This window comes from Gigantopelta aegis, chromosome 3 (assembly GCF_016097555.1).
Source record: "Gigantopelta aegis isolate Gae_Host chromosome 3, Gae_host_genome, whole genome shotgun sequence".
Classification (NCBI taxonomy): Eukaryota; Metazoa; Mollusca; class Gastropoda; order Neomphalida; family Peltospiridae; genus Gigantopelta; species Gigantopelta aegis.
In genome coordinates this window covers 926,570-954,276 of record NC_054701.1, presented here as the reverse complement: position 1 = coordinate 954,276, position 27,707 = coordinate 926,570, and the positions used below count along the sequence as shown (strand labels likewise).

Here is a 27,707-nt window from a genome sequence, read left to right as displayed (position 1 = left end):
GAGAGCATTGAAGTATTATTTGGAGCGCACGAACAACTGGCAGCAGGGTAAAAAGAGATTGTTTATTTCTTATACCATTAGGCCTGGTGATGTCACAAAAAATGCTTTGTCTCGATAGATAGCAGCTACCATCAAGCTAGCATATGAGATGGCAGGTGATCATGTGTTTCGGAATTTCTCTGTTAAACCACATGAAATCCGAGCCATTTCTGCTTCCCTGAATTTTCATGACTCTTTAGATATTATAAAGGTCATGAATGCAGGGGTTTGGAAAAGACGGCACACTTTTGACCGTTTCTATTTCCGGGATATGGCGGTTGGTCCTGACGGTACGCGTAGGATCCAGACAGTCATTGCGGCTCAACACGTCGTGTCTGTGCGCAGGGCAACAGAAAGGGGTCGACCTCTTTTCCATCCGACTGCCATCGATTCACGCTTCGGACATGTTTAACACTCCACCCTTTTTTGAGGGATGATTTTTTTTGTAGTGTTGTCTACCATTTCCTCTCCCTGGGGAGATGTTTTTCCTCCCTTTCATGGGGATGATTTTTTCTTTTGGGAAGCCCCTTTTTATTCCCAAAAGTTTTTTGACTCCTTGTTACCGTATGTCGTGGTTCGTCCTATCTCCATGTCATTACTTCAAAGGAGCTTTTTGGGTACGGGTAAGTCTTCTATTTTCTTACCTCCTCCCATTAATGTTGAATTCATGTGCTCTAACAGTGTCATTGCATGTCCGTTATAGCATATTTGTTGTGCTAGCACAGTAAGTTGAATAAGACTATTAAAAAGTTTGTTTCTAATTTTCATTATTATTCATACTTACCTAGTGCTAGCACAACAAACTATACCTCCCACCCACCCCTATGAGGCTTTCCCTCGGTGGGTTTGGGTGGACTTTGAACTGAGAATGAAGTTACAGGTAGCCCGTGCAAGGATAGCATTGCGCATATCCGGCAAGGGAGAGAATTCTGCAGTGTGTAGGTATGACTCAGGTTGAATAGCATATTTGTTATGCTAGCACTAGGTAAGTATGAATAATAATGAAAATTAGGAACAAATTTTCTAATTAATCTCACCTGTAATCATGTTGTGTAGATTCTACAGGTATTTACATCAGTAATCTCACCTGTAATCATGTTGTGTAGATTCTACAGGTATTTACATTGTTTAATCTCACCTGTAATCACATTGTGTAGATTCTACGGGTATTTACATCATTAATCTCACCTGTAATCATGTTGTGTAGATTCTACGGGTATTTACATCATTGAAGTCACATGCAATCACGTTGTGTAGATTCTACAGGTATTTACATCGTTTAATCTCACCTGTAATCACGTTGTGTTGATTCTACGGATATTTACATCATTAATCTCGCCTTTAATCACATTTTGTAGATTCTACAGGTATTTACATTGTTTAATCTCACCTGTAATCACATTGTGTAGATTCTACAGGTATTTACTTCATTAAACTCGCCTATAATCACATTGTGTAGATTCTACAGGTATTTACTTTGTTTAATCTCACCTGTAATCACGTTGTGTAAATTCTACAGGTATTTACATCATTAAACTCGCCTATAATCACATTGTGTAGATTCTACAGGTATTTACATCAGTAATCTCACCTGTAATCACGTGTAGATTCTACAGGTATTTACATCATTAAACTCACCTGTAATCACATTGTGTAGATTCTACAGGTATTTACATCAGTAATCTCACCTGTAATCATGTTGTTCTCACCTGTAATCATGTTGTGTAGATTCTACGGGTATTTACATCAGTAATCTCACCTGTAATCATGTTGTGTGGATTCTACGGGTATTTACATCAGTAATCTCACCTGTAATCATGTTGTGTAGATTCTACGGGTATTTACATCATTAAACTCACCTGTAATCACATTGTGTAGATTCTACGGGTATTTACATCATTGAACTTGCCTGCAATGGGGATTCTGTGGGTATTTACATCATTAATCTCACCTATAATCACATTGTGTAGATTCTACAGGTATTTACATTGTTTAATTTCACCTATAATCACATTGTGTAGATTCTACAAGTATTTACATCATTAATCTCACATGTAATCACATTGTGTAAATTCTACAGGCATTTACATCATTAAACTCACCTGTAATCACATTGTGTAGATTCTACAGGTATTTACATCAGTAATCTCACCTGTAATCACATTGTGTAGATTCTACAGGTATTTACATCAGTAATCTCACCTGTAATCACATTGTGTAGATTCTACAGGTATTTACATCATTAAACTCACCTGTAATCACATTGTGTAGATTCTACAGGTATTTACATCATTAATCTCATACTCCCACACCCATACAGACCTTGCTGCCTTTGGAAGCTCGGTTCATTTGCCTTCAACAAACACAAATTGCCCTTTTGAGAATTTTGTTATTCACCCTTTACAAAATCGAGGATCTTCCCCTGGGAAGAGACCATTTTGAGGACAAGTGAAAACACCACATTTACATAGATCTGTATTCTAAACGAGAAACTACATTTCCACCACAAATAGAGTGATTCTATCTTTACTTCTTAGAACCAAAACCTGTTTCCAATGGGGTTCAAGATGACGAAAATGATGAAATGTTTAAGAAACCTCAGACGAAGTCCCCGGCTAGAAGTGCTGTTCCCAGTCTCAGTCAGATAAACAAGCCAAGAGCGCCACCTGGTGCCTTCGTTCCCAGTCTCAACCAGATCAACACATCAAAGGTTTGTTATACACAGATAGACATAGACAGAAACAGACACACACACACACACACACACACACACACACACACACACACACAACACACACACAGACACAGACACACACACACTAACACACACAGACACTCGTACACAAACACACACACACACACAGAGACACAAACACAGACACACACACACACACAGACACACTAGCACACAAACACACACGCACACAGACACACACACACAGACACACACACACTAACACTCACACCCACACACAGACAGACACACAGACAGACACACGCACACACACATGTACACAAACACACACAGACAGTCACATACACACACACACACACACACACACACACACACACACACACACACACACACACACACACACACACACATACACACAGACAGACAGACACATGCACGCACGCACGCACACACACATGTACGCACACAGACACGCACACAGACACACACACACAGACACACACAGACACACACACACATACAAACACACTAACTCAGGCACTCACACACACACATACACACACACACACAGACACACACACACAGACACACACACACTCACACATGCACACACACAGACAGACACACACAGAGAGACAGACACACACACAGACACAGGCACACACACAGGCACACACACAGACACACACATAGCATAGACATGCACATGCACACACGCATACATGCACACACACACAAACAAAAACATTTCAATAGCAACTTTACACAGAAAGCTGTTAAGCGTTCAGAAAATAAAAAATGTTAAACACTAGTTCATTTTTATGTAAGGATATGCAAAATGATGTCATTGAAGTTTGACATCATTTCCATTATGAAAGGCACTGTGTTAAATATTACATATTCTTATGTTATTTGAATATTGAATAATGGCTGATTGGAATTAAAGTTGCATATACAGTTTACAAAAACACTTATTCATGGGTGAAAGTTTTCTGGCATATGCCAGATTTTGCAGTTTTTGTGGGTCTCGAAGGGTCGTTTTTCTAAATCGTGTAAATCTGTTGAGATTTTAAGAGGGGAGGGGTAGGGGGTATCACCCAACTCCTCCGATTTTCGATAGATAATTTGTCAAAGTTCAACAAAAAGTCTGATTCCACACCTATTTTTAGTTATGATTCACTCCGAGAAAGTCCCCCGATCTAATACGTGTACGTTTCAGTAGATGCGCATTTTTTTGTTTACGGAGATCCCCGATCCTTTCGTTCGATTCCGGCAAAACTGACTCAGTGCAATCAACATTCAACGGAAAACACCGAATTGCAGTCCCGTCAAACGAGATCGAGAAAACAAATACGCTCCTGACCTGTATACATCATTGTCATTTGTTTAAATCAATACTTTTGATTGGCTTGCTCGATTTAGCCACCCAATGAATTAGCGTGTCTTTAATTGCTTTAGGATCACTCGAAAAAATGTCTGATATAAAACGTTTGATGAGAAAACAAAAAAATATTTGAAAATCAATATTATTTAGTCATACTGAAGGATTATTTAAGACAGGTTTGTTTGTTTTTTCAAAGTCATTTTTATTCCCAGGAAAGGCATTTTAACCCATTGAATTCCTTAATTCTCAGGTCCCCGAAACCCCTGGCCAGGGCTTTGCCCTGGACCCACTGGGGCCCTAAGGGGCCCCTGGACCCCAGCAATTTTTTCAGGTTTTTCAAAATTTTCCACTTTCACCCATGCTTATTAATAGAATGCTAAAGCAAGGCTTTTGGACTGGTTTGCATATTCAATGATACATAATGCACATTATTGCTTAATATCAACAAGTATAATCGTATAGTTAATTAATAAAACGGTTAAATGTGATGGCTATTATATATATAACGGGCGCAGCCATTTTGTACCATCCCAGTGAATATGCCCTCTGGCGAGCTGGTGGTTACTTAATACCTAACGTGTCACATCAGGAATTAGTCTTCGAACTGAAGAAACAAAACATACCTGATTTGTGCGGATACATCGCAATGTTCTGCAATAATATCTATCCCAGTAACGCAGTAATGTGTATATGTGGTTTATTTTTCAATACAAAATAAACCACCATTGTCAAAGTGTTGAAATAACTGTATTATATTTTGTATATAAATTAACCCACTTACTGAAATAATAGTCGGAGTGTTTTCTTGCTTAATTGGTATTTTCTTTCCGTGGCCTGTACCTGTGGTTCTTGATTGGCAGGTGTATATTTAGACGGTCCCTAGACACTGTGCCTAAACACACTAAAAAGACGTGCCTCTTTTATTAAGATCACAGGGTATTGTGTGATAACCTCAAATCGTAATGGACTTTACCAGCTTTATTACTGTAAGTAATTCTGTAAAACCCTTGATTAAGTAGACTTTCCCATCTAAAATCACAAAACTGTACAATTATGTAGTCCCAGAGAAAAGAAAATTATCACTTGGGTATCGTGAGTGGTCGTTTTTGCTCGAACGTATCCTACCAATAGGCCTAGTAATATGCATTTTTTCTTTGGATTTTTGAAAAGAAAAAAATACTATAACTCCATTTCGTTATATTGATGCAAATTGAAATATATTTAATTAAATAGTTTATTATACTATCAAGTCATTTATGTTGTTTTACAAGTCAGGTTGATGAAAGCGAAGCGCCTTGTCGTAAATTAGAGCATTTGTTTACACTGTGCATAATAGAGAAGTTGGACCTGGAGCTGACGTCACTTCGCCCCAAGCTATATCACCGGACGTCACAAAAACAAAACAAAATGGCTGCCCCCAGTTAGCAGGAATAATCACGATTTTTTATTAATTCTAAAATTACGCGTTTTTCATTTGTTAAAGTGTCAGTATGTGTTGGTGGTCCGGGTATGCATTTTTCCAACACATAAGGCTCTTGTTGGAGTTTAGTCTACCTTTAAGCATGAGATTATGTGATAAAGAGATTATTACTCTTGTGTATTTTGGTATCGTCTATATTATGAATAAAAATAATGTATTATGTTCGCCATTTTTTATTTAAGCCAATAAAAAATGTTATGCTTTGAAAAATAAATTAAAATTTGTCTGTTGTACCGCTGTGAATGTTCTGAACAAAGTTAATCATCTTTTAAAATTTCATAAATTGTAAAATTAAAATCACTGTGGATGTTAGAACAATCTAAATTTTGTTTTTAACAAACCTGAATTTATAAGAAAGTTATAATAACAAAATACAGTGACACCAAATGTTTTGTAGAAGAACAAATTAAAAATTCCACACCTAATTCATAAAGTCTAGGAATAGTGTGTGTCACCCATTGGTTCATGGCATTAAAGCTACAGAGCTAAAACATTTACACATCGACGTCGCGTCATTTTCCGTGACAATCCTTGCATCAACTTCAGATACCACAGGGCCATGGGCAGTTAACACCTCTTTGACAATGATGTCGTCTGACTTGCGAGCATAGGTGGTAAAGTGTTTGGTTGTCGTCAGCACGTGCATATTCCTCTGAAGTCACACTGTTAGGTATTGGTAAAGTGTTTGGCTGTCGTCAGCACGTGCATATTCCTCCGAAGTCACACTGTTAGGTATGATGATGGAACATAGTTGTCCGGGTCATACCCAAATTTTTTATGCTCAATAAGACCATTTTGGTACCTTGTTCAATGGTTTAGATAATTATCTTACATGTGAACTGTTACAGTAAATGTATGTACAAATCATGTGTTTACAGTCAAATGTTGGCAACTCTTTTGATGGTTTGTTACATGCTCACAATACTGGTATTGATTTAAGATCTTGTAATTCATATCGACCTTTTTAAATATTTTATTTATTTTAACATAATATTAACATTGACAAATAGAAATATTGTTTCATATAAAAGTTTATTTTGGAACCCAAAAATATACATGTAACAACACAAACATAATATCGACTCAAATGTATCGACTCAACTGAGATAAAAACCTGATAGTTAATACACGTTTTGGCCAGGACTGGCCAGTCATATCGACACAAGCGATATATCAACTCCAACAAGTTAGACACAAAGGTGCTTGACTGTATATTATATGGACATTGTTTACAATAAACGGTTAAATAAATATCATATTTTACCTCGCTATTTTTATGGTGTGAGTCATAACAATACATTGAATACTGTTATTGCACACTTGATGCCACTATAGTCTGTATAGCAGCTGCAAGCTTGCGGCAGTCACAGTTTGGGAAATTGACATCATTCAGCATCTTTGTAACTGATCTCATTGAATGTTATTGACATTGTGAAGAGATAAGAAATAGATTATCAGATTTGTTTAAGTGTCACACAAAGTAATTGAACTTTTTGGGGCATTGTTTTATTCCTTTCATTCATTTTATGTCACTACATGTCTCATCAAGTACACTTTAAAGAATTAAGTTTTATTTTTCACATTTTGTTTTGTGTGTGGTGTATCAGCTATCCTGCTTGCTATCTTCACTGTAAATTTATGATTAATCTAATTGTAGGTTTTATCAGGATCCTCCAAGAAGTCAGGTGGTGGTTCCAGTGTGAAGAAAGAGACGAGTCGTTTCACTGATCACACAAACAACCACCTTGTCCAGGCCGATGATAACAACTCGCAAAGTGAGAACGAAATGAAGGCCAAACTCAAACCGGTTGTCAGACAATCCAGCAACGATACTTCGAGTTCTTCCAAACCTAAACTTGTTTTTGAATCCCAACATAGTGGTAACGAAAATATTTTTCCCAAACTGAAACCAGTTTCCACTTCACAAAAACCAAAACCTAATAACGCTTCCTCAAATGGTACAAAACCAAAAGTGCATCCCCGGACTGTGACAAAACGAGTTTCAAAGGACCAGAAAGATTCTCAGAATCAGTTCAGTGCGGGGAAATGTCTTCCCTCTGACGCATCGCTCGATACCAAGTTCAATGAACTGGCGACAAGAATTGAACAGGTTGAAGAATCAACACACAATAAACCAGCAGTAGACCAGAGTCCCAGTGACAAGGCACTGACTGACGGCATTCTCTCTCCCACTGCTTTCAAACAGAGGCACAAACCTCGCACCAGCTCATCAAGTTCTGACGGAGCACGCTGTGATGCTACATCTTCTCACAAGGTCAGTGGAGAACAGATTAAAACTGCGGGACGTAAGGTTTCCTTTGATGAGTCCTCCTGTAAACCTCTACAACAAGCCGAGCTTGTCAGACCTTCACAGAAAGCAGAGATTGTAAAACCTTCACAACAGTCCGAGGTTGTAAAACCTTCACAAGAGTCCAAGGTTGTAAAACCTTCACAGAAAGCTGAGGTTGTAAAACCATCACAACAAGCTGACGTTGTAAAACCATCACAACAAGCTGACGTTGTAAAACCATCACAACAAGCTGACGTTGTAAAACCATCACAACAAGCTAACATTGTAAAACCATCACAACAAGCTGACGTTGTAAAGCCTGCGTGGAAAGCGTCTCTCACAGAACACCAGCAGCGTGAGGTGAAGGGTGACGGTGTGGACAGACAGCCGGCGTGGGTGACACGGAAACTCAAGTGTACGGATGACCTGAGCCGTAAGATGCTGCAGGAGCAGGAGCCCGAGAAGCCAGCCTGGTTTAAAGCCGCCCAGGAAAAGAAACAGAGGGCTGCCGAGATCGTCATGGCTCAAGGTTTGTGTTGGTCTCTGCTTTGTTAACATTCATTGCTTTACTTGTATCGTCATGGCTCAAGGTTTGTGTTGGTCTCTGCTTTGTTAACGTTCTTTACTTTACTTGTATCGTCATGGCTCAAGGTTTGTGTTGTCTCTGCTTTGTTAACATTCTTTACTTGTATCGTCATGGCTCAAGGTTTGTGTTGTCTCTGCTTTGTTAACGTTCTTTACTTTACTTGTATCGTCATGACTCAAGGTTTGTGTTGTCTCTGCTTTGTAACGTTCTTTACTTGTATCGTCATGGCTCAAGGTTTGTGTTGTCTCTGCTTTGTTAACGTTCTTACCTTTACTTGTATCGTCATGACTCAAGGTTTGTGTTGTCTCTGCTTTGTTAACGTTCTTTACTTTACTTGTATCGTCGTGGCTCAAGGTTTGTGTTGTCTCTGCTTTGTTAACGTTCTTTACTTTACTTGTATCGTCATGGCTCAAGGTTTGTGTTGTCTCTGCTTTGTTAACGTTCTTTCCTTGTATCGTCATGGCTCAAGGTTTGTGTTGTCTCTGCTTTGTTAACGTTCTTTACTTTACTTGTATCGTCATGGCTCAAGGTTTGTGTTGTCTCAGCTTTGTTAACATTCTTTCCTTGTATCGTCGTGGCTCAAGGTTTGTGTTGTCTCTGCTTTGTTAACGTTCTTTACTTTACTTGTATCGTCATGGCTCAAGGTTTGTGTTGTCTCTGCTTTGTTAACGTTCTTACCTTTACTTGTATCGTCATGACTCAAGGTTTGTGTTGTCTCTGCTTTGTTAACGTGCTTTACTTTACTTGTATTGTCATGACTCAAGATTTGTGTTGTCTCTGCTTTGTTAACGTGCTTTACTTTACTTGTATCGTCATGACTCAAGGTTTGTGTTGTCTCTGCTTTGTTAACGTTCTTACCTTTACTTGTATCGTCATGGCTCAAGGTTTGTGTTGTCTCTGCTTTGTTAACGTTCTTTCCTTTACTTGTATCGTCATGACTCAAGGTTTGTGTTGTCTCTGCTTTGTTAACGTTCTTTCCTTTACTTGTATCGTCATGGCTCAAGGTTTGTGTTGTCTCTGCTTTGTTAACGTTCTTTACTTTACTTGTATCGTCATGGCTCAAGGTTTGTGTTGTCTCTGCTTTGTTAACGTTCTTTACTTTACTTGTATCGTCATGGCTCAAGGTTTGTGTTGTCTCTGCTTTGTTAACGTTCTTTACTTGTGGATTTACTCATTGCCTTACTCACTGATTTATTCATTGTTTTCTCATGGCTTTATTTGTTGGTTAACTGATTGTTTTATTCAATGTTTTTTCCTTGTTACCAACATTGCATTACTCATTACTTTAACATTCCTTTGTTCATTGCTTATTGTTGCTCAGTAGTAGAGCACCTGGGTTTCAAGATGGATCACCATTTATAAAGTTGTATTTTTGTCCTGCCCCAACCAGTGCCCCACAACTGGTATTTATTCTCCTGTCTAAGGCAAAGTACATACAAACAATCTCTCACTTTGTAGTGACAGTCGGTTTCCTCTCTTTTTCTCATTCAAGTGTCAAATAACCATATTTTACACATCGGACGGCCATAGTGTAAAATGTGCGTAGGTGTCATTAAACAAACATTCCTTGCTCAACTCATTGTTTTGTCATTGCTCAACTCATTGTTTTATCATTGCTTTATTCTTTGTTTTATCATTGCTTTATTCTTTGTTTTATCATTGCTTTATTCTTTGTTTTATCATTGCTTTAGTCTTTGTTTTGTCATTGCTTTAGTCATTGTTTTATCATTGCTTTATTCTTTGTTTTATCATTGCTTTATTCTTTGTTTTATCATTGCTTTAGTCTTTGTTTTATCATTGCTTTATTCTTTGTTTTATCATTGCTTTAGTCATTGTTTTATCATTGCTTTAGTCATTGTTTTATCATTGCTTTATTCTTTGTTTTATCATTGCTTTAGTCTTTGTTTTATCATTGCTTTAGTCTTTGTTTTATCATTGCTTTATTCATTATGTTTCTCTTCAGTTTATTCTTGGCTTTGCCTTTTTTCATTGCTTTACTTATAATTTTATTAACTGAACTATTAATTCCTTTATTCTATGATTTAACTCTTGCATTTTTCATTATTCCTAATTGGTTTGCTCACTGCATTATTTTCATTTACATATTTGTTTCATTCTTGCTTTATTCAAAGTAGCACAGAAGAAACAAAAAACAGCTGAGCTTGTCATTGCTCAAGGTTTGTTTTCATTTTATTACATTCTTATTATTTCATTCAGTCATTTTTTTTCTTCTTCATTTTGCATTATTCTAAGTTTTATTTGTTGTTTGCCTCAGCTTTTCTGTTGTCTTACTAACTGTATTGATTATGTTTCTAATTGTATCATTGCGTTAATTATTAGTTTGTTTTACTTTATTGCCCTGCCTATGGTGATCTCACCTAAACTATATATAGTACTGGTATTGTACAGGTTGTCAAGATAATATAGACGTAAGAACAATACATTGTACATGGCTGTCAGTAGCTGGAAATGAGGCAAGGTGAGACAAGAGGATGTGGAGAAAATGTTGGATAAAAACATATAAGACAAATGCATTTCAAACAAAGAGATGTTATACATTAATCTTGGACAAATATGTCTTACATTTCTAGCTCTGTCTGTTTTCTATAACTGTTGATGCATCAGAATAAAGGTAATGTGAAAGTTATATGAGAAATTAGATTGTCTGGCTGTATTCTACCTACTGTGATTGTCTGAAGTGCAAGATGGCACAGGATCAAACCCCAAATATGGAATCTATCTCTGTCACGCCTTCAGTGATTTTATACGCGCCAACATTGCTGACATTTGTACCAAGTTCCTGCTTGTGAATTTCAAACTGATTCTCAGTGCATTGATTCTAAATGTAATAATGGGCAATGCATTAACATGATAGGAGTGTTCACTATGTTGATTCTAAATGTAATAATGGGCAATGCATTAACATGATAGGAGTGTTCACTATGTTGATTCTAAATGTAATAATGGGCAATGCATTAACATGATAGGAGTGTTCACTATGTTGCTTCTAAATATAATAATGGGCAATGCATTAACATGATAGGAGTGTTCACTATGTTGATTCTAAATGTAATAATGGAAAAGGAGGATGCATAAACATGATGGGAATTTTTGTAATTTAGCAACCACTACACAGCTTATAAAATATCAAATACCTTGTAGTGCAAATTGTTTGTTTGTAATTTAGCAACCACTACACATCTTATAAAATATCAAATAATGCAAATTATTCGTTTGTAATTTAGCAACCACTATACACAGCTTATAAAATATCAAATAGTGCAAATTGTTCGTTTGTCAGAAACATCTTCATGGGAAACCAGTCACTTGTTAATATATTTACCTCTGAAAATAATAAAGATTATTATTATTATTATTTTCATTATTATCATTATTATCATTATTATTATTATGTTTTATTTTAGAAAATCGTAACCAGGAAAACAAGGCCAGGAAGATAGATGAAGATGAAGAGAAGAAACCCTCACCGTGGCTTGGTGAGCGGCAGCTGCGGAAAACCCCCAGAACCAAGCCGCTGACGGAAAACCAAGACAACAACAGTGGTGAGATGACCCCCCAGACCCCCCAGCCGTCTAACAAGAGGGTGAACAGCAGTACAGACAACACAACTCTCACACCGGACAACACACATGACAGGTTGTCTCCCCTGAAAACAACGAAAACAGAGGACAGTACTTCCGCTACAAGTACAGGTGAGATCAAAAAGACTGTTTATAGGTTAACGACATACAAGTACAGGTGAGATGAGAAAGACTGTTTATAGTTTAACTACATACAAGTACAGGTGAGATCAGAAAGACTGTTTATAGTTTAACGACATACAAGTACAGGTGAGATCAGAAAGACTGTTTAAAGTTTAACTACATACAAGTACAGGTGAGATCAGAAAGATTGTTTATAGATAGGTTAACTACATACAAGTACAGGTGAGATCAGAAAGACTGTTTATAGGTTAACATCATACAAGTACAGGTGAGATCAGAAAGACTGTTTATAGGTTAACATCATACAAGTACAGGTGAGATCAGAAAGACTGTTTATAGGTTAACATCATACAAGTACAGGTGAGATGAGAAAGACTGTTCATAGATAGGTTAACTACATACAAGTACAGGTGAGATCAAAAAGACTGTTTATAGGTTAACATCATACAAGTACAGGTGAGATCAGAAAGACTGTTCATAGATAGGTTAACTACATACAAGTACAGGTTAGATCAGAAAGACTGTTCATAGTTTAACGACATACAAGTACAGGTGAGATCAGAAAGACTGTTTATAGGTTAACTACATACAAGTACAGGTGAGATGAGAAAGACTGTTTATAGTTTAACGACATACAAGTACAGGTGAGATCAGAAAGACTGTTTAAAGTTTAACTACATACAAGTACAGGTGAGATCAAAAAGACTGTTCATAGATAGGTTAACTACATACAAGTACAGGTGAGATCAAAAAGACTGTTTATAGGTTAACATCATACAAGTACAGGTGAGATCAGAAAGACTGTTTATAGTTTAACGACATACAAGTACAGGTGAGATGAGAAAGACTGTTCATAGATAGGTTAACTACATACAAGTACAGGTGAGATCAAAAAGACTGTTTATAGGTTAACATCATACAAGTACAGGTGAGATCAGAAAGACTGTTCATAGATAGGTTAACTACATACAAGTACAGGTGAGATCAGAAAGACTGTTCATAGTTTAACGACATACAAGTACAGGTGAGATCAGAAAGACTGTTTATAGGTCAACATCATACAAGTACAGGTGAGATGAGAAAGACTGTTCATAGATAGGTTAACTACATACAAGTACAGGTGAGATCAGAAAGACTGTTTATAGGTTAACATCATACAAGTACAGGTGAGATCAGAAAGACTGTTTATAGGTTAACTACATACAAGTACAGGTGAGATGAGAAAGACTGTTTATAGTTTAACTACATACAAGTACAGGTGAGATCAGAAAGACTGTTTATAGTTTAACGACATACAAGTACAGGTGAGATCAGAAAGACTGTTTATAGTTTAACGACATACAAGGACAGGTGAGATCAGAAAGACTGTTTAAAGTTTAACTACATACAAGTACAGGTGAGATCAGAAAGACTGTTTATAGATAGGTTAACTACATACAAGTACAGGTGAGATCAGAAAGACTGTTTATAGGTTAACATCATACAAGTACAGGTGAGATCAGAAAGACTGTTTATAGGTTAACATCATACAAGTACAGGTGAGATCAGAAAGACTGTTTATAGGTTAACATCATACAAGTACAGGTGAGATGAGAAAGACTGTTTATAGGTTAACTACATACAAGTACAGGTGAGATCAGAAAGACTGTTTATAGGTTAACATCATACAAGTACAGGTGAGATGAGAAAGACTGTTCATAGATAGGTTAACTACATACAAGTACAGGTGAGATCAGAAAGACTGTTTATAGGTTAACTACATACAAGTACAGGTGAGATGAGAAAGACTGTTTATAGTTTAACGACATACAAGTACAGGTGAGATCAGAAAGACTGTTCATAGATAGTTTAACTACATACAAGTACAGGTGAGATCAAAAAGACTGTTTATAGGTTAACATCATACAAGTACAGGTGAGATCAGAAAGACTGTTCATAGATAGGTTAACTACATACAAGTACAGGTGAGATCAAAAAGACTGTTTATAGGTTAACTACATACAAGTACAGGTGAGATCAGAAAGACTGTTCATAGTTTAACGACATACAAGTACAGGTGAGATCAGAAAGACTGTTTATAGGTTAACATCATACAAGTACAGGTGAGATGAGAAAGACTGTTCATAGATAGGTTAACTACATACAAGTACAGGTGAGATCAGAAAGACTGTTTATAGGTTAACATCATACAAGTACAGATGAGATCAGAAAGACTGTTTATAGGTTAACATAATACAAGTACAGGTGAGATCAGAAAGACTTCATAGATAGGTTAACTACATACAAGTACAGGTGAGATCAGAAAGACTGTTTATAGGTTAACATCATACAAGTACAGGTGAGATCAGAAAGACTGTTTATAGGTTAACTACATACAAGTACAGGTGAGATGAGAAAGACTGTTTATAGTTTAACGACATACAAGTACAGGTGAGATCAGAAAGACTGTTCATAGATAGGTTAACTACATACAAGTACAGGTGAGATCAAAAAGACTGTTTATAGGTTAACATCATACAAGTACAGGTGAGATCAGAAAGACTGTTTATAGTTTAACGACATACAAGTACAGGTGAGATGAGAAAGACTGTTCATAGATAGGTTAACTACATACAAGTACAGGTGAGATCAAAAAGACTGTTTATAGGTTAACATCATACAAGTACAGGTGAGATCAGAAAGACTGTTCATAGATAGGTTAACTACATACAAGTACAGGTGAGATCAGAAAGACTGTTCATAGTTTAACGACATACAAGTACAGGTGAGATCAGAAAGACTGTTTATAGGTTAACATCATACAAGTACAGGTGAGATGAGAAAGACTGTTCATAGATAGGTTAACTACATACAAGTACAGGTGAGATGAGAAAGACTGTTTATAGTTTAACTACATACAAGTACAGGTGAGATCAGAAAGACTGTTTATAGTTTAACGACATACAAGTACAGGTGAGATCAGAAAGACTGTTTAAAGTTTAACTACATACAAGTACAGGTGAGATCAGAAAGACTGTTTATAGATAGGTTAACTACATACAAGTACAGGTGAGATCAGAAAGACTGTTTATAGGTTAACATCATACAAGTACAGGTGAGATCAGAAAGACTGTTTATAGGTTAACATCATACAAGTACAGGTGAGATCAGAAAGACTGTTTATAGGTTAACATCATACAAGTACAGGTGAGATGAGAAAGACTGTTCATAGATAGGTTAACTACATACAAGTACAGGTGAGATCAAAAAGACTGTTTATAGGTTAACATCATACAAGTACAGGTGAGATCAGAAAGACTGTTCATAGATAGGTTAACTACATACAAGTACAGGTTAGATCAGAAAGACTGTTCATAGTTTAACGACATACAAGTACAGGTGAGATCAGAAAGACTGTTTATAGGTTAACATCATACAAGTACAGATGAGATCAGAAAGACTGTTCATAGATAGGTTAACTACATACAAGTACAGGTGAGATCAGAAAGACTGTTTATAGGTTAACATCATACAAGTACAGGTGAGATCAGAAAGACTGTTTATAGGTTAACTACATACAAGTACAGGTGAGATGAGAAAGACTGTTTATAGTTTAACGACATACAAGTACAGGTGAGATCAGAAAGACTGTTCATAGATAGGTTAACTACATACAAGTACAGGTGAGATCAAAAAGACTGTTTATAGGTTAACATCATACAAGTACAGGTGAGATCAAAAAGACTGTTTATAGTTTAACGACATACAAGTACAGGTGAGATCAGAAAGACTGTTTATAGGTTAACGTCATACAAGTACAGGTGAGATGAGAAAGACTGTTCATAGATAGGTTAACTACATACAAGTACATGAGAGATGAGAAAGACTGTTCATAGATAGGTTAACTACATACAAGTACATGAGAGATCAGAAAGACTGTTCATAGATAGGTTAACTACATACAAGTACAGGTGAGATGAGAAAGACTGTTTATAGATAGGTTAACGTGATACAAGTACAGGTGAGATCAGAAAGACTGTTTATAGTTTAACGACATACAAGTACAGGTGCCATCAGAAAGACTGTTTATAGATAGGTTAACGACATACAAGTGAGATCAGGAAGACTGTTTATAGATAGGTTAACGACATGCAGGTGAGATCAGGAAGACTGTTTATAGTTTAACGACATGCAAGTACAGGTGAGATCAGAAAGACTGTTTATAGTTTAACGACATACAAGTACAGGTGCCATCAGAAAGACTGTTTATAGATAGGTTAACGACATGCAGGTGAGATCAGGAAGACTGTTTATAGATAGGTTAACGACAGTACATGTGAGATGTGACATGATACTATGTGTTATTTGATGTGACGTGTTATTTGATACGATTTGATATTTGATGTGACGTGATATTTGATGTGACGTGTTATTTGATGTGTGACGTGATATTTGATGTGTGACGTGTTATTTGATGTGACGTGTTATTTGATGTGACATGTTATTTGATGTGACGTGATATTTGATGTGACGTGTTATTTGACATGTTATTTGATGTGACATGTTATTTGATATGTTATTTGATGTGATGTGTTATTTGATGTGACGTGTTATTTCCAGTCAAAGATGACTATGCCCCGAGCTGGATGCGAGGAAACAAGCTGAAGTCGGTGTCAACCCCAAACCTGCACCATGTTCCCCGGGTGTCTGGTGAGTCGGGGGTTGGGGGGGAAATACCCCAGTGGAAGAGAGAGCTCGTGAACAGGAAGAAGATACGACGCGAGTCCGACGTGCAGGTGAGTAGGATGTCTTCACACTCCACCCGGGGCACCACCCCGGGGATATCATACTCCGTGTGTACAGCTGGGGCACCACCACGGGGATATCATACTACGTGTGTACAGCCGGGGCACCATCACGGGGATATCATACTCCGTGTGTACAGCCGGGGCACCATCACGGGGATATCATACTCCATGTGTACAGCTGGGGCACCACCACGGGGATATCATACTACGTGTGTACAACCAGGGCACCACCACGGGGATATCATACTCCGTGTGTACAGCCGGGGCACCATCACGGGGATATCATACTCCATGTGTACAGCTGGGGCACCACCATGGGGATATCATACTCCGTGTGGACAACCGGGGCACCACCACGGGGATATCATACTCTGTGTGTACAGCCATGGCACACCACGGGAATATCATACTCCATGTGTACAGCCATGGCACCACCACGGAAATATCATACTCCATGTGTACAACCGGGGAACCACCATGGGAATATCATACTCCATGTGTACAGCCATGGCACCACCACAGGAATATCATACTCCATGTGTACAGCGATGGCACCACCACGGGAATATCATACTCTGTGTGTACAGTTGGGGCACCATCCCGGGGATATCATACTCCGTGTGTACACTCGGGGCACCAACCCGGGGATATCATACTCCGCTGGGATATCATACTCCGTGTGTACAACTGGGGCACCACCATGGGGATATCATACCCCGTGTGTACAGCCGAAGCACCACCACGGGGATATCAAACTCGTGTGTTTCTCATTACAACCGGGGTACTTGTTACTGTTACAGACTGATGCTAACAAGGATGAGTCCACGGAAGACACGAGTCCTGGAGTTATCTGGAAATCGCAGCTCAAGAAGAAACGACTGCCGTCCACTTCAAAAGGTATCAGTAAGTGTTAGACGACTGCTGTCCACTTCTAAATGTATCAATAAGTGTTAGACGACTGTCGTCCACTTATAAAGGTATCAGTAAGTGTTTCAGTAAGTGTTAGACGACTGCTGTCCACTTCTAAATATATCAGTAAGTGTTAGACGACTGCCATCCACTTCTAAATGTATCAGTAAGTGTTATGTATCAGTAAGTGTTAGACGACTTCCATCCACTTCAAAAGGTATCAGTAAGTGATAGACGACTGCTGTCCACTTCTAAATGTATCAGTAAGTGTTAGACGACTGCCATTCACTTCAAAAGGTATCAGTAAGTGTTAGACGACTGCCATTCACTTCAAAAGGTATCAGTAAGTGTTAGACGACTGCCGTCCACTTCAAAAGGTATTAGTAAGTGTTAGACGACTGTTCTCCACTTCAAATATGTTGGCAGTTACTAGCAATCACTATAAGTTAATAATATGTCAGTACTGACCAGCAATCGTTATTAGTTAATATATTGACAATCACTAGCAATAACTGTAATTTAATATGTCAACACAAGCTAGCAATTACTGTCAGTTAATATATCAACAGTGTCTAGCAATCACTGTCAGTTATTATGTCAACAGTCACTAGCAATCACTATCTGTTAATATGCCAACAGTCACTAGCAATCTCTATCAGTTAATATGTTGGCAGTCACTAGCAATCACTATCATTTAATATGTCGGCAGTCACTAGAATCCTATCAGTTAATATGTTGGCAGTCACTAGAATCCTATCAGTTAGTATGTCGGCAGTCACTAGAATCCTATCAGTTAATATGTCGGTAGTCACTAGAAATCACTATCATTTAATATGTCGGCAGTCACTAGAATCCTATCATTTAATATGTCGGCACTAGAATCCTATCAGTTAATATGTCGGCAGTCACTAGAATCCTATCAGTTAATATGTCGGCACTAGAATCCTATCAGTTAATATGTCAGCAGTCACTAGAATCCTATCAGTTAATATGTTGGCAGTCATTAGAATCCTATCAGTTAATATGTCGGCAGTCACTAGAATCCTATCAGTTAATATGTCGGCACTAGAATCCTATCAGTTAATATGTCAGCAGTCACTAGAATCCTATCAGTTAATGTGTCGGCAGTCATTAGAATCCAATCAGTTAATATGTCGGCAGTCACTAGAATCCTATCAGTTATTATGTCGGCAGTCACTAGAATCGTATCAGTTAATATGTTGGCAGTCACTAGAATCGTATCAGTTAATATGTTGGCAGTCACTAGAATCCTATCAGTTAATATGTCGGCAGTCACTAGAATCCTATCAGTTAATATGTCGGCAGTCACTAGAATCCTATCAGTTAATATGTTGGCAGTCATTAGAATCCTATCAGTTAATATGTTGGCAGTCATTAGAATCCTATCACTTAATATGTTGGCAGTCACTAGAATCCTATCAGTTAATATGTTGGCAGTCATTAGAATCCTATCAGTTAATATGTCGGCAGTCACTAGAATCCTATCAGTTAATATGTTGGCAGTAATTAGAATCCTATCAGTTAATATGTTGGCAGTCATTAGAAATCACTATCAGATAGAATGTCAACAGTCAAAAGTTAAGACTGAACATAACAAATATGTGATGCGTTTCTTGGAATAATTACAGCTGAAGTGGACAAAACTGTTTCCAAGGAGCCTGAATGGAAACGAGCGGCAGAAGAGAAAAGAACAAGGTTTTTAAGTTAGTAGCGAAGTTCAGTTTGATGTAACACTGTGTGGGTGTGACAAATGATATTAGCACAAGTAGAGAAAAGAACAAGGTTTTTAAGTGAGTAGCGGAGTTCAGTTTGATGTAACACTGTGTGGGTGTGACAAATGATGTTAGCACAAGTAGAGAAAAGAACACTTTTTGTAAGTGAATAGCGGAGTTTACTTTGACTTAACACTGTGTGGGTCTGACAAATGATGCTAGCACAAGTAGAGAAAAGAACACTTTTTGTAAGTGAATAGCAGGGTTTACTTTGACTTAACACTGTGTGGGTCTGACAAATGATGCTAGCACAAGTAGAGAAAAGAACACTTTTTGTAAGTGAATAGCAGGGTTTACTTTGACTTAACACTGTGTGGGTCTGACAAATGATGCTAGCACAAGTAGAGAAAATAATGATTGAAGTTCTGTCTGTGTATGTAATGCTTTACTGTAGAGGGGTTAGTATGAAGTTTGTTTGATGTTACACATTCAGTTGTATGTTAGTCAAGTCATATACTGTATGAAGGGTGTGACAAATGATGTTAGCACAAGTGTTTTTAAGTGAGTAGCGGAGTTCAGTTTGATGTGACACTGTGTTGATCGAAATGATTTGTTACAAAATAACTTTTTTTAAGCAGGGTTTACTAACTTAACACTGTGTGGGTCTGACAAATGATGCTAGCACAAGTAGAGAAAATAATGATTGAAGTTCTGTCTCTTATTAATGCTTTACTGTTGGGGGTTATATGAATTTGTATGTTACCATTCAGTTGTATGGTCATGTCATATACTGTATGAAGGGTGTTAATGCCAGTGTAAAATGTTGATCGAAATATTTGTTACAAAATAAATTCTTTTAAAACTAACTGACCATGTCAGACAATGCAGAACCATGTTTAGTACTTATTATCTCCATGTGGAGTCTATGAGTGAGTTTATTAAAACAAAATCACATGTGTTTAGAAGGGCCGTGTGGTGACAGTGGGGCTAGGAAAAACATCTAACCTTTGTATATTTGAGAAACTGTTGATAATGTTGAATGGTCCAGACATTTCCTAATATTACACATATGTACAGTGGCTGTTGAATGTTTATCTCTTATTGTTGTATATTTGAGAAACTGTTGATAATGTTGAATGGTCCAGACATTTCCTAATATTACACATATGTACAGTGGCTGTTGAATGTTTATCTCTTATTGTTGTATATTTGAGAAACTGTTGATAATGTTGAATGGTCCAGACATTTCCTAATATTACACATATGTACAGTGGCTGTTGAATGTTTATCTCTTATTGTTGTATATTTGAGAAAATGTTGATAATGTTGAATGGTCCAGACATTTCCTAATATTACACATATGTACAGTGGCTGTTGAATGTTTATCTCTTATTGTTGTATATTTGAGAAAATGTTGATAATGTTGAATGGTCCAGACATTTCCTAATATTACACATATGTACAGTGGCTGTTGAATGTTTATCTCTTATTGTTGTATATTTGAGAAAATGTTGATAATGTTGAATGGTCCAGACATTTCCTAATATTACACATATGTACAGTGGCTGTTGAATGTTTATCTCTTATTGTTGTTTCAGAATCTGGGATGATTGAACAGAAATAAGTCGACAAGATGGTTCTACCGTCAGCAGTGTTGTCACAATTCATCTTCAACATCAAGCTGTGAATAGTCAGCTATGGATTACTTTTCTGTAACTGGCAGACGTTAGCTTCTGTTTACCGTCTCTTTTATGAATACACTTATCACAGTTACTGAGATTTATACATGTTTGGATTTCATTTAACCCTGGGATCAATCCTAAATGAAACTAAACATATTGTTCTTGCTGGGCTCACACAGAAATGAATTTTGGTTTATGCAGCTGTCAGATATGTAGAGTATTTTCTTGAAAATTATTAAAATGTAGTTACTTTAAGGAATATTTTATTAGCCAAAATTGTGCAGCCACGTTATGTAAAAATTAGCAATTGGCTAATTTAGCAATGGACAGGCTGTCCTTTGTAAAATGTAACTGGCTTTGTCATAAAGCCTGTGAACAACCTAACTATATGTGGAACCTTGTGAAACACTGTTTATAATATTCGTGAACAACCTGGCTACATGGGAGCCATGTAAAACACTGTGTTTAATGTTTACTATGTGTGGATATGATTGATGTCTTTATGTCTATTCTGTGATCTCATTTCTCGGGTTGGTGTCTTTTACTTTGATCAGTGGAAAGTTTACCATTCTCAGAACCTATTTTAAAAAACAAACTCTTTATTTAGCTAGAATGTTTTAGAAATAATAAAAGAAAGAACATTCATGGTTGTGACAACTTCAGTAATATGCATACCAAGTGATTTAAAATTACATGAATCTTGCTCACAGTTTGTTAACTGCAAAAAAGTTTTGTTGTTTTCCAGAGTAGAAATACATTAAAAAAAAAATAGATGTTAAACATCAGAGGGGTAATTATTTTTGAAATTCGTCTTAAGTTAATTGATTTTCTTCTGCATATTGTGTTGTGGCATCATCTTTAGCTTTTGCTTTTGCTATATTCAGGGCCATAGCTAGCAGGGGGGGGGGGGGGGGGGCAAGGGAGGCAATTGCCCCCTCCCCCCAGAAAAAAGTTTGGAAAGCATTATAGAAACTTAAAGAAAATTTTCTTCTTAACCATTTAAGGAGTTTTAGACTATTAACTACTCGGTTGCCCCCCCAAACAAAAAATTCTAGCTACGGTCGTGATATTTTGGTTTTAACAGTTCCGTTATTCTGTCGATGCTGGTATTGTGATTCGATGGAAGTCTGACACTGTGACGACCTCCATGTATTTCCTTTCTGTCTCATCATCCATGCATTTATAGTTTACTTCACACATTCAGTCATTGAAAGAGAAATCACAGTTCATGCAAATATTCTCACACATTGGGATAATAGGACCAGTTTATTTTAGTATTCTATTTTGGTACTTTTTAAATGTTACTCGTTTTTGTTTTGTTGGTTTTTTCTGTTTCTGCTATGCATATGTTTGTATTTTATTGTGGGACCAAATTCTACACTTCTTTTAATGCTTACCATTACCTTAAAGGCTGGTGATTTTTATGACTGTTTAGAGGAATATATTTTGTACATTTTATCTTCACTGCACTGTGGTAAAACAAAACAGGGTTAAGCCACACACAGTTTGAACGCATTCAATAGACTGGTTTATGCACTTCAACTTAAACCAAACGACCACAATTGGGACCAGTCAAGTAGTTTGTGAATGTCAGTGTTTCATGCTGTCACTGAACGCAGGTCTGCCTCACAGCGTTTAAGACCGTGTTCACAGTTCACAGGTAATGTTTCTGTGTGAATGTGTTTAATAGTGGTTTCACTTGTAACTGCATCATTGCCAGTCAGAGATTCTTCATTTTCAGTCAGTGCCATGTCCAGAAACTTAAACTGAGTGGAGACAATCCTAATAATCATTGCATAAACCCAACAAGCATTGTTATATACAAAACACCATGTTGGTGAAAAGACACAATAGAGAGAAAACGGACGTAACAAGCATTGTTATATATATACAAAACACCATGTTAGTTAAAGAATAGAGAGAAAACGGATGTAACAAGCATTGTTATATATATACAAAACACCATGTTAGTGAAAGAATAGAGAGAAAACAGACGTAACAAGCATTGTTATATACAAAACACCATGTTTGTGAAAGAATAGAGAGAAAACGGATGTAACAAGCATTGTTATATACAAAACACCATGTTAGTGAAAAGACACAATAGAAAGAAAATGGACGTAACAAGCATTGTTATATACAAAACACCATGTTAGTGAAAGAATAGAGAGAAAACGGATGTAACAAGCATTGTTATATACAAAACACCATGTTAGTGAAAGAATAGAGAGAAAACGGACGTAACAAGCATTGTTATATACAAAACACCATGTTAGTGAAAGAATAGAGAGAAAATGGACGTAACAAGCATTGTTATATACAAAACACCATGTTAGTGAAAGAATAGAGAGAAAATGGACGTAACAAGCATTATGTACAAAACATCATGTTAGTGAAAGACAGAATAGAGAGAAAATAGACCTAACATAGTAACGAGCATTATGAACAAAACATGTTAGTGAAAGACAGAATAGAGAGAAAATAGACCTAACATAGTGACGAGCATTATGAACAAAACATCATGTTGGTGAAAGACAGAATAGAGAGAAAATAGACCTAACATAGTAACGAGCATTATGTACAAAACATCATGTTATAGAGAACTGTGAGAAAGCTGAAATAGCCCTACTGACTGGATCTGATCATGTTGGATCACGTCCAGTGCTTCACGTCCAGTACGTCCTGTACTTCACGTCCAGTACGTCCTGTACTTCATGTCCAGTACGTTCAGTACGTCCTGTACTTAATGTCCAGTACGTCCTGTACGTCCTGTACTTCATGTCCAGTACGTCCTGTACTTCATGTCCAGTACGTCCTGTACTTCATGTCCAGTACGTCCTGTACTTCATGTCCAGTACATCCAGTACGTCCTGTACTTCATGTCCAGTACGTCCAGTACTTCATGTCCAGTACGTCCTGTACTTCATGTCCAGTACGTCCTGTACTTCATGTCCAGTACGTCCTGTACGTCCTGTACTTCATGTCCAGTACGTCCTGTACTTCATGTCCAGTACGTCCTGTACTTCATGTCCAGTACGTCCTGTACTTCATGTCCAGTACGTCCTGTACTTCATGTCCAGTACGTCCTGTACTTCATGTCCAGTACGTCCTGTACTTCATGTCCAGTACGTCCAGTACATCCTGTACTTCATGTCCAGTACGTCCAGTACTTCATGTCCAGTACGTCCTGTACTTCATCTCCAGTACGTCCTGTACTTCATGTCCAGTACGTCCAGTACGTCCTGTACTTCATGTCCTGTACGTCCAGTACGTCCTGTACTTCATGTCCAGTACGTCCTGTACTTCATGTCCAGTACGTCCTGTACTTCATGTCCTGTACTTCATGTCCAGTACGTCCAGTACGTCCTGTACTTCATGTCCAGTACGTCCTGTACTTCATGTCCAGTACGTCCAGTACGTCCTGTAGTTCATGTCCAGTACGTCCTGTACTTCATGTCCAGTAAGACCGGCCTCGGTGGCGTCGTGGCAGGCCATCGGTCTACAGGCTGGTAGGTACTGGGTTCGGATCCCAGTCGAGGCATGGGATTTTTAATCGAGATACTGACTCCAAACCCTGAGTGAGTGCTCCGCAAGGCTCAATGGGTAGGTGTAAAACCACTTGCACCGACCAGTGATCCATAACTGGTTCAACAAAGGCCATGGTTTGTGCTATCCTGCCTGTGGGAAGCGCAAATAAAAGATCCCTTGCTGCCTGTCGTAAAAAGAGTAGCCTATGTGGCGACAGCGGGTTTCCTCTAAAAACAGTGTCAGAATGACCATATGTTTGACGTCCAATAGCCGATGATAAGATAAAAAAATCAATGTGCTCTAGCGGCGTCGTTAAATAAAACAAACTTTACTTTACTTTTTCATGTCCAGTACGTCCAGTACGTCCTGTACTTCATGTCCAGTACATCCTGTACGTCCTGTACTTCATGTCCAGTACGTCCTGTACTTCATGTCCAGTACGTCCTGTACTTCATGTCCAGTACGTCCTGTACGTCCTGTACTTCATGTCCAGTACATCCTGTACTTCATGTCCAGTACGTCCTGTACTTCATGTCCAGTACGTCCTGTACTTCATGTCCAGTATGTCCTGTACTTCATGTCCAGTACATCCTGTACATCCTGTACTTCATGTCCAGTACGTCCAGTACGTCCTGTACTTCATGTCCAGTACTTCACGTCCAAAAACATAGACTGGAAGCAAGCGATATGGTCCTGAATATTTGAAACATTCCAATCTGAAGTTAGTTTCTACAGATACTCTGAATTACAGATCCAGGCATCTTTAAAGGCACTCAGTCACGAATGGCTGACCTAATTAATGATCCAATAAAGTATTATCTGAAATTATTACATAATGAAAATATATCTGTATTCTTATTGATCAAAAACCAGTCACATGACTGTCCGTAAATAGTGATATTGCCCTGACCAGTGAAAATAAAGATGAGACAAAATTCTATCCAGTTAATGAGTAGGTAACGTAATGCAACATCAACTGCTAATTCCAATGTAAAAAGCACAAACTTGTGACAAAACACTTTGCTGTCCTTCAGCAAAAAGATAACATCTTTAGTCATACCGAGTTTATTTCCGCAAATACGACAAAAACAAGGTCAGTAATCGTCAAATTGTGTATGGAAAATATCTCAGATTTTGAAACGTACAAAATACATCAAAATGCAGTTGGAATCGACACTCAGGATTTTATGTTACAAATAAAATGTATTTGAACGTAATCGGTAACTGTTCAGTATAAATGTATGTTCAGATTTATCACATTTTGTTTTTTATTTTGCTGTTAATATGATTTTGGCACTCTTGCTGGTTATATCTCGAATTTGAATTTGTTTTTTTCTTGGTAATGTTTCAACTGTTTATTTCCGCATTCCTCTGCGTGTCATACAGCATCATAGGATTAAGTGATGTCACTAAATCCCATCAGTTTTTAACGCATTGTGGGAAATTATAAGCGTTGGCGTATTTCGATTCTGATAAACAAAGCAGGAATGTACGAGTCTTATGGATGACATTATGTAATAAAACAATTATTGACCGCATTTCGGGCAATATCATGTTTTATGGACCGAAGAAATTGATATTGCCCTCATGACGGTCAATAATTGATAAATATATACATATGATTTGTACCTAAAAGTACTTTATTGAACCATCTACATAATCACCATATCCCACTTATTGTTGATATTTTGTAAACATAATTGAATTATGTCAACAGTCCATAATTCAAAGAAAAATAACGGCTATTTGGATAGCAGAGGTGTGACATATTATTTTCTGAGTCCCGTGACGGGTATCCACCGTCTAAGCGTTCATTTTCAATGATGACGCAAATATCCCATTGCGATCGGAATTTTTTTCGCTGAAAGGTTGCAAGGAGTTCCAATGTTGTAATTTCTGCACTTACCGTGAAAGAGTTCCAAAATTCAAAACTTTTAATTGACGACAGGGTGACAGGGAATCCCCCTCCAGTGTGATTTAATTAAAATGTCTTGGATGATACAAAAGTGAGGTTTGGTACGGTATATCAAATAAATGTAAGTTTCATTTATAATCCATATTTAGAGAAATAAAAATAATATCCGTGTCCGAGTGCCTTTAAATAGGGGAGACAACCCTTCTGTTGTCACCAGTCTGTAAAACCAAGCAGTTCTCTCCATCAGAATTATTCTTCCTGTATGTTATAAACACACCACAACTCCTGTGAGTAAACCTGTGGCCATATATAGAAATAACCGAATCACCAAGAAAAGTAGTCCGTGGCACTAACGGGTCATGATTGGTATTGGTGCAGTTAACAATGAACAGTTGACCATTTAAATCTAGGTGCAGTATTATGTGTACTGTTCAAACTTTGACATTGTCATATTTGAATTTTACTGTGAATAAAATACCATTTCCAGAAAACATGTTGACCTGTTTGACAAGTGACAGAAGACACCAAACTATAAGAGTGAACAACTATATTTTTCTATACATATTTAGTGTTTTATTTATGTGTGAATGGTGACAATATTTCCTCCAGTATTCTGCCATTGGTTATCTGCAGTTTGTATTACACTGATTTTAGATTTATTGTTTAATGTTATCTGTTATTTATTTTACATGTCCAGACTTAAAAACAGAATTAAACCTGCTCAAACTTTGTGCTTATCTTTACTCTGTATATTGTTTTTTTGATTACATATTGTATATTGTTTACTCTGAGTACATGTCCAGTTTACTCTGTATATTGTTTACTCTGAGTACAAGTCCAGTTTACTCTGTATATTGTTTACTCCGGGGACAAGTCCAGTTTACTCTGTATATTGTTTACTCCGAGGACAAGTCCAGTTTACTCTGTATATTGTTTACTCCGAGGACAAGTCCA

The 27,707-nt window shown here is 37.4% G+C and overlaps 1 protein-coding gene across 3 annotated transcripts in view; it reads left to right on the top strand.

The window, feature by feature from the left end:
- The window catches only part of LOC121367343 (protein piccolo-like), a 31,171-nt gene extending 7,285 nt beyond the window's left edge, over positions 1-23,886 (top strand). The window contains exons 2-9 of one of the 3 annotated variants that reach the window (XM_041491448.1): positions 2,577-2,749; positions 7,256-8,417; positions 10,610-10,651; positions 11,900-12,187; positions 16,799-16,974; positions 17,787-17,883; positions 19,545-19,619; positions 21,227-23,886. In XM_041491448.1, coding sequence (XP_041347382.1) covers positions 2,577-2,749; positions 7,256-8,417; positions 10,610-10,651; positions 11,900-12,187; positions 16,799-16,974; positions 17,787-17,883; positions 19,545-19,619; positions 21,227-21,252 — 2,039 coding nt within the window. In that variant the 3' untranslated portion in view covers positions 21,253-23,886. Of the gene's footprint in view, positions 1-2,576; positions 2,750-7,255; positions 8,418-10,609; positions 10,652-11,899; positions 12,188-16,798; positions 16,975-17,786; positions 17,890-19,544; positions 19,620-21,226 lie in introns of all 3 variants that reach the window. The other 2 variants (XM_041491447.1, XM_041491449.1) reach the window with 2 other exon arrangements.
- Positions 23,887-27,707: the final 3,821 nt, after the last annotated feature.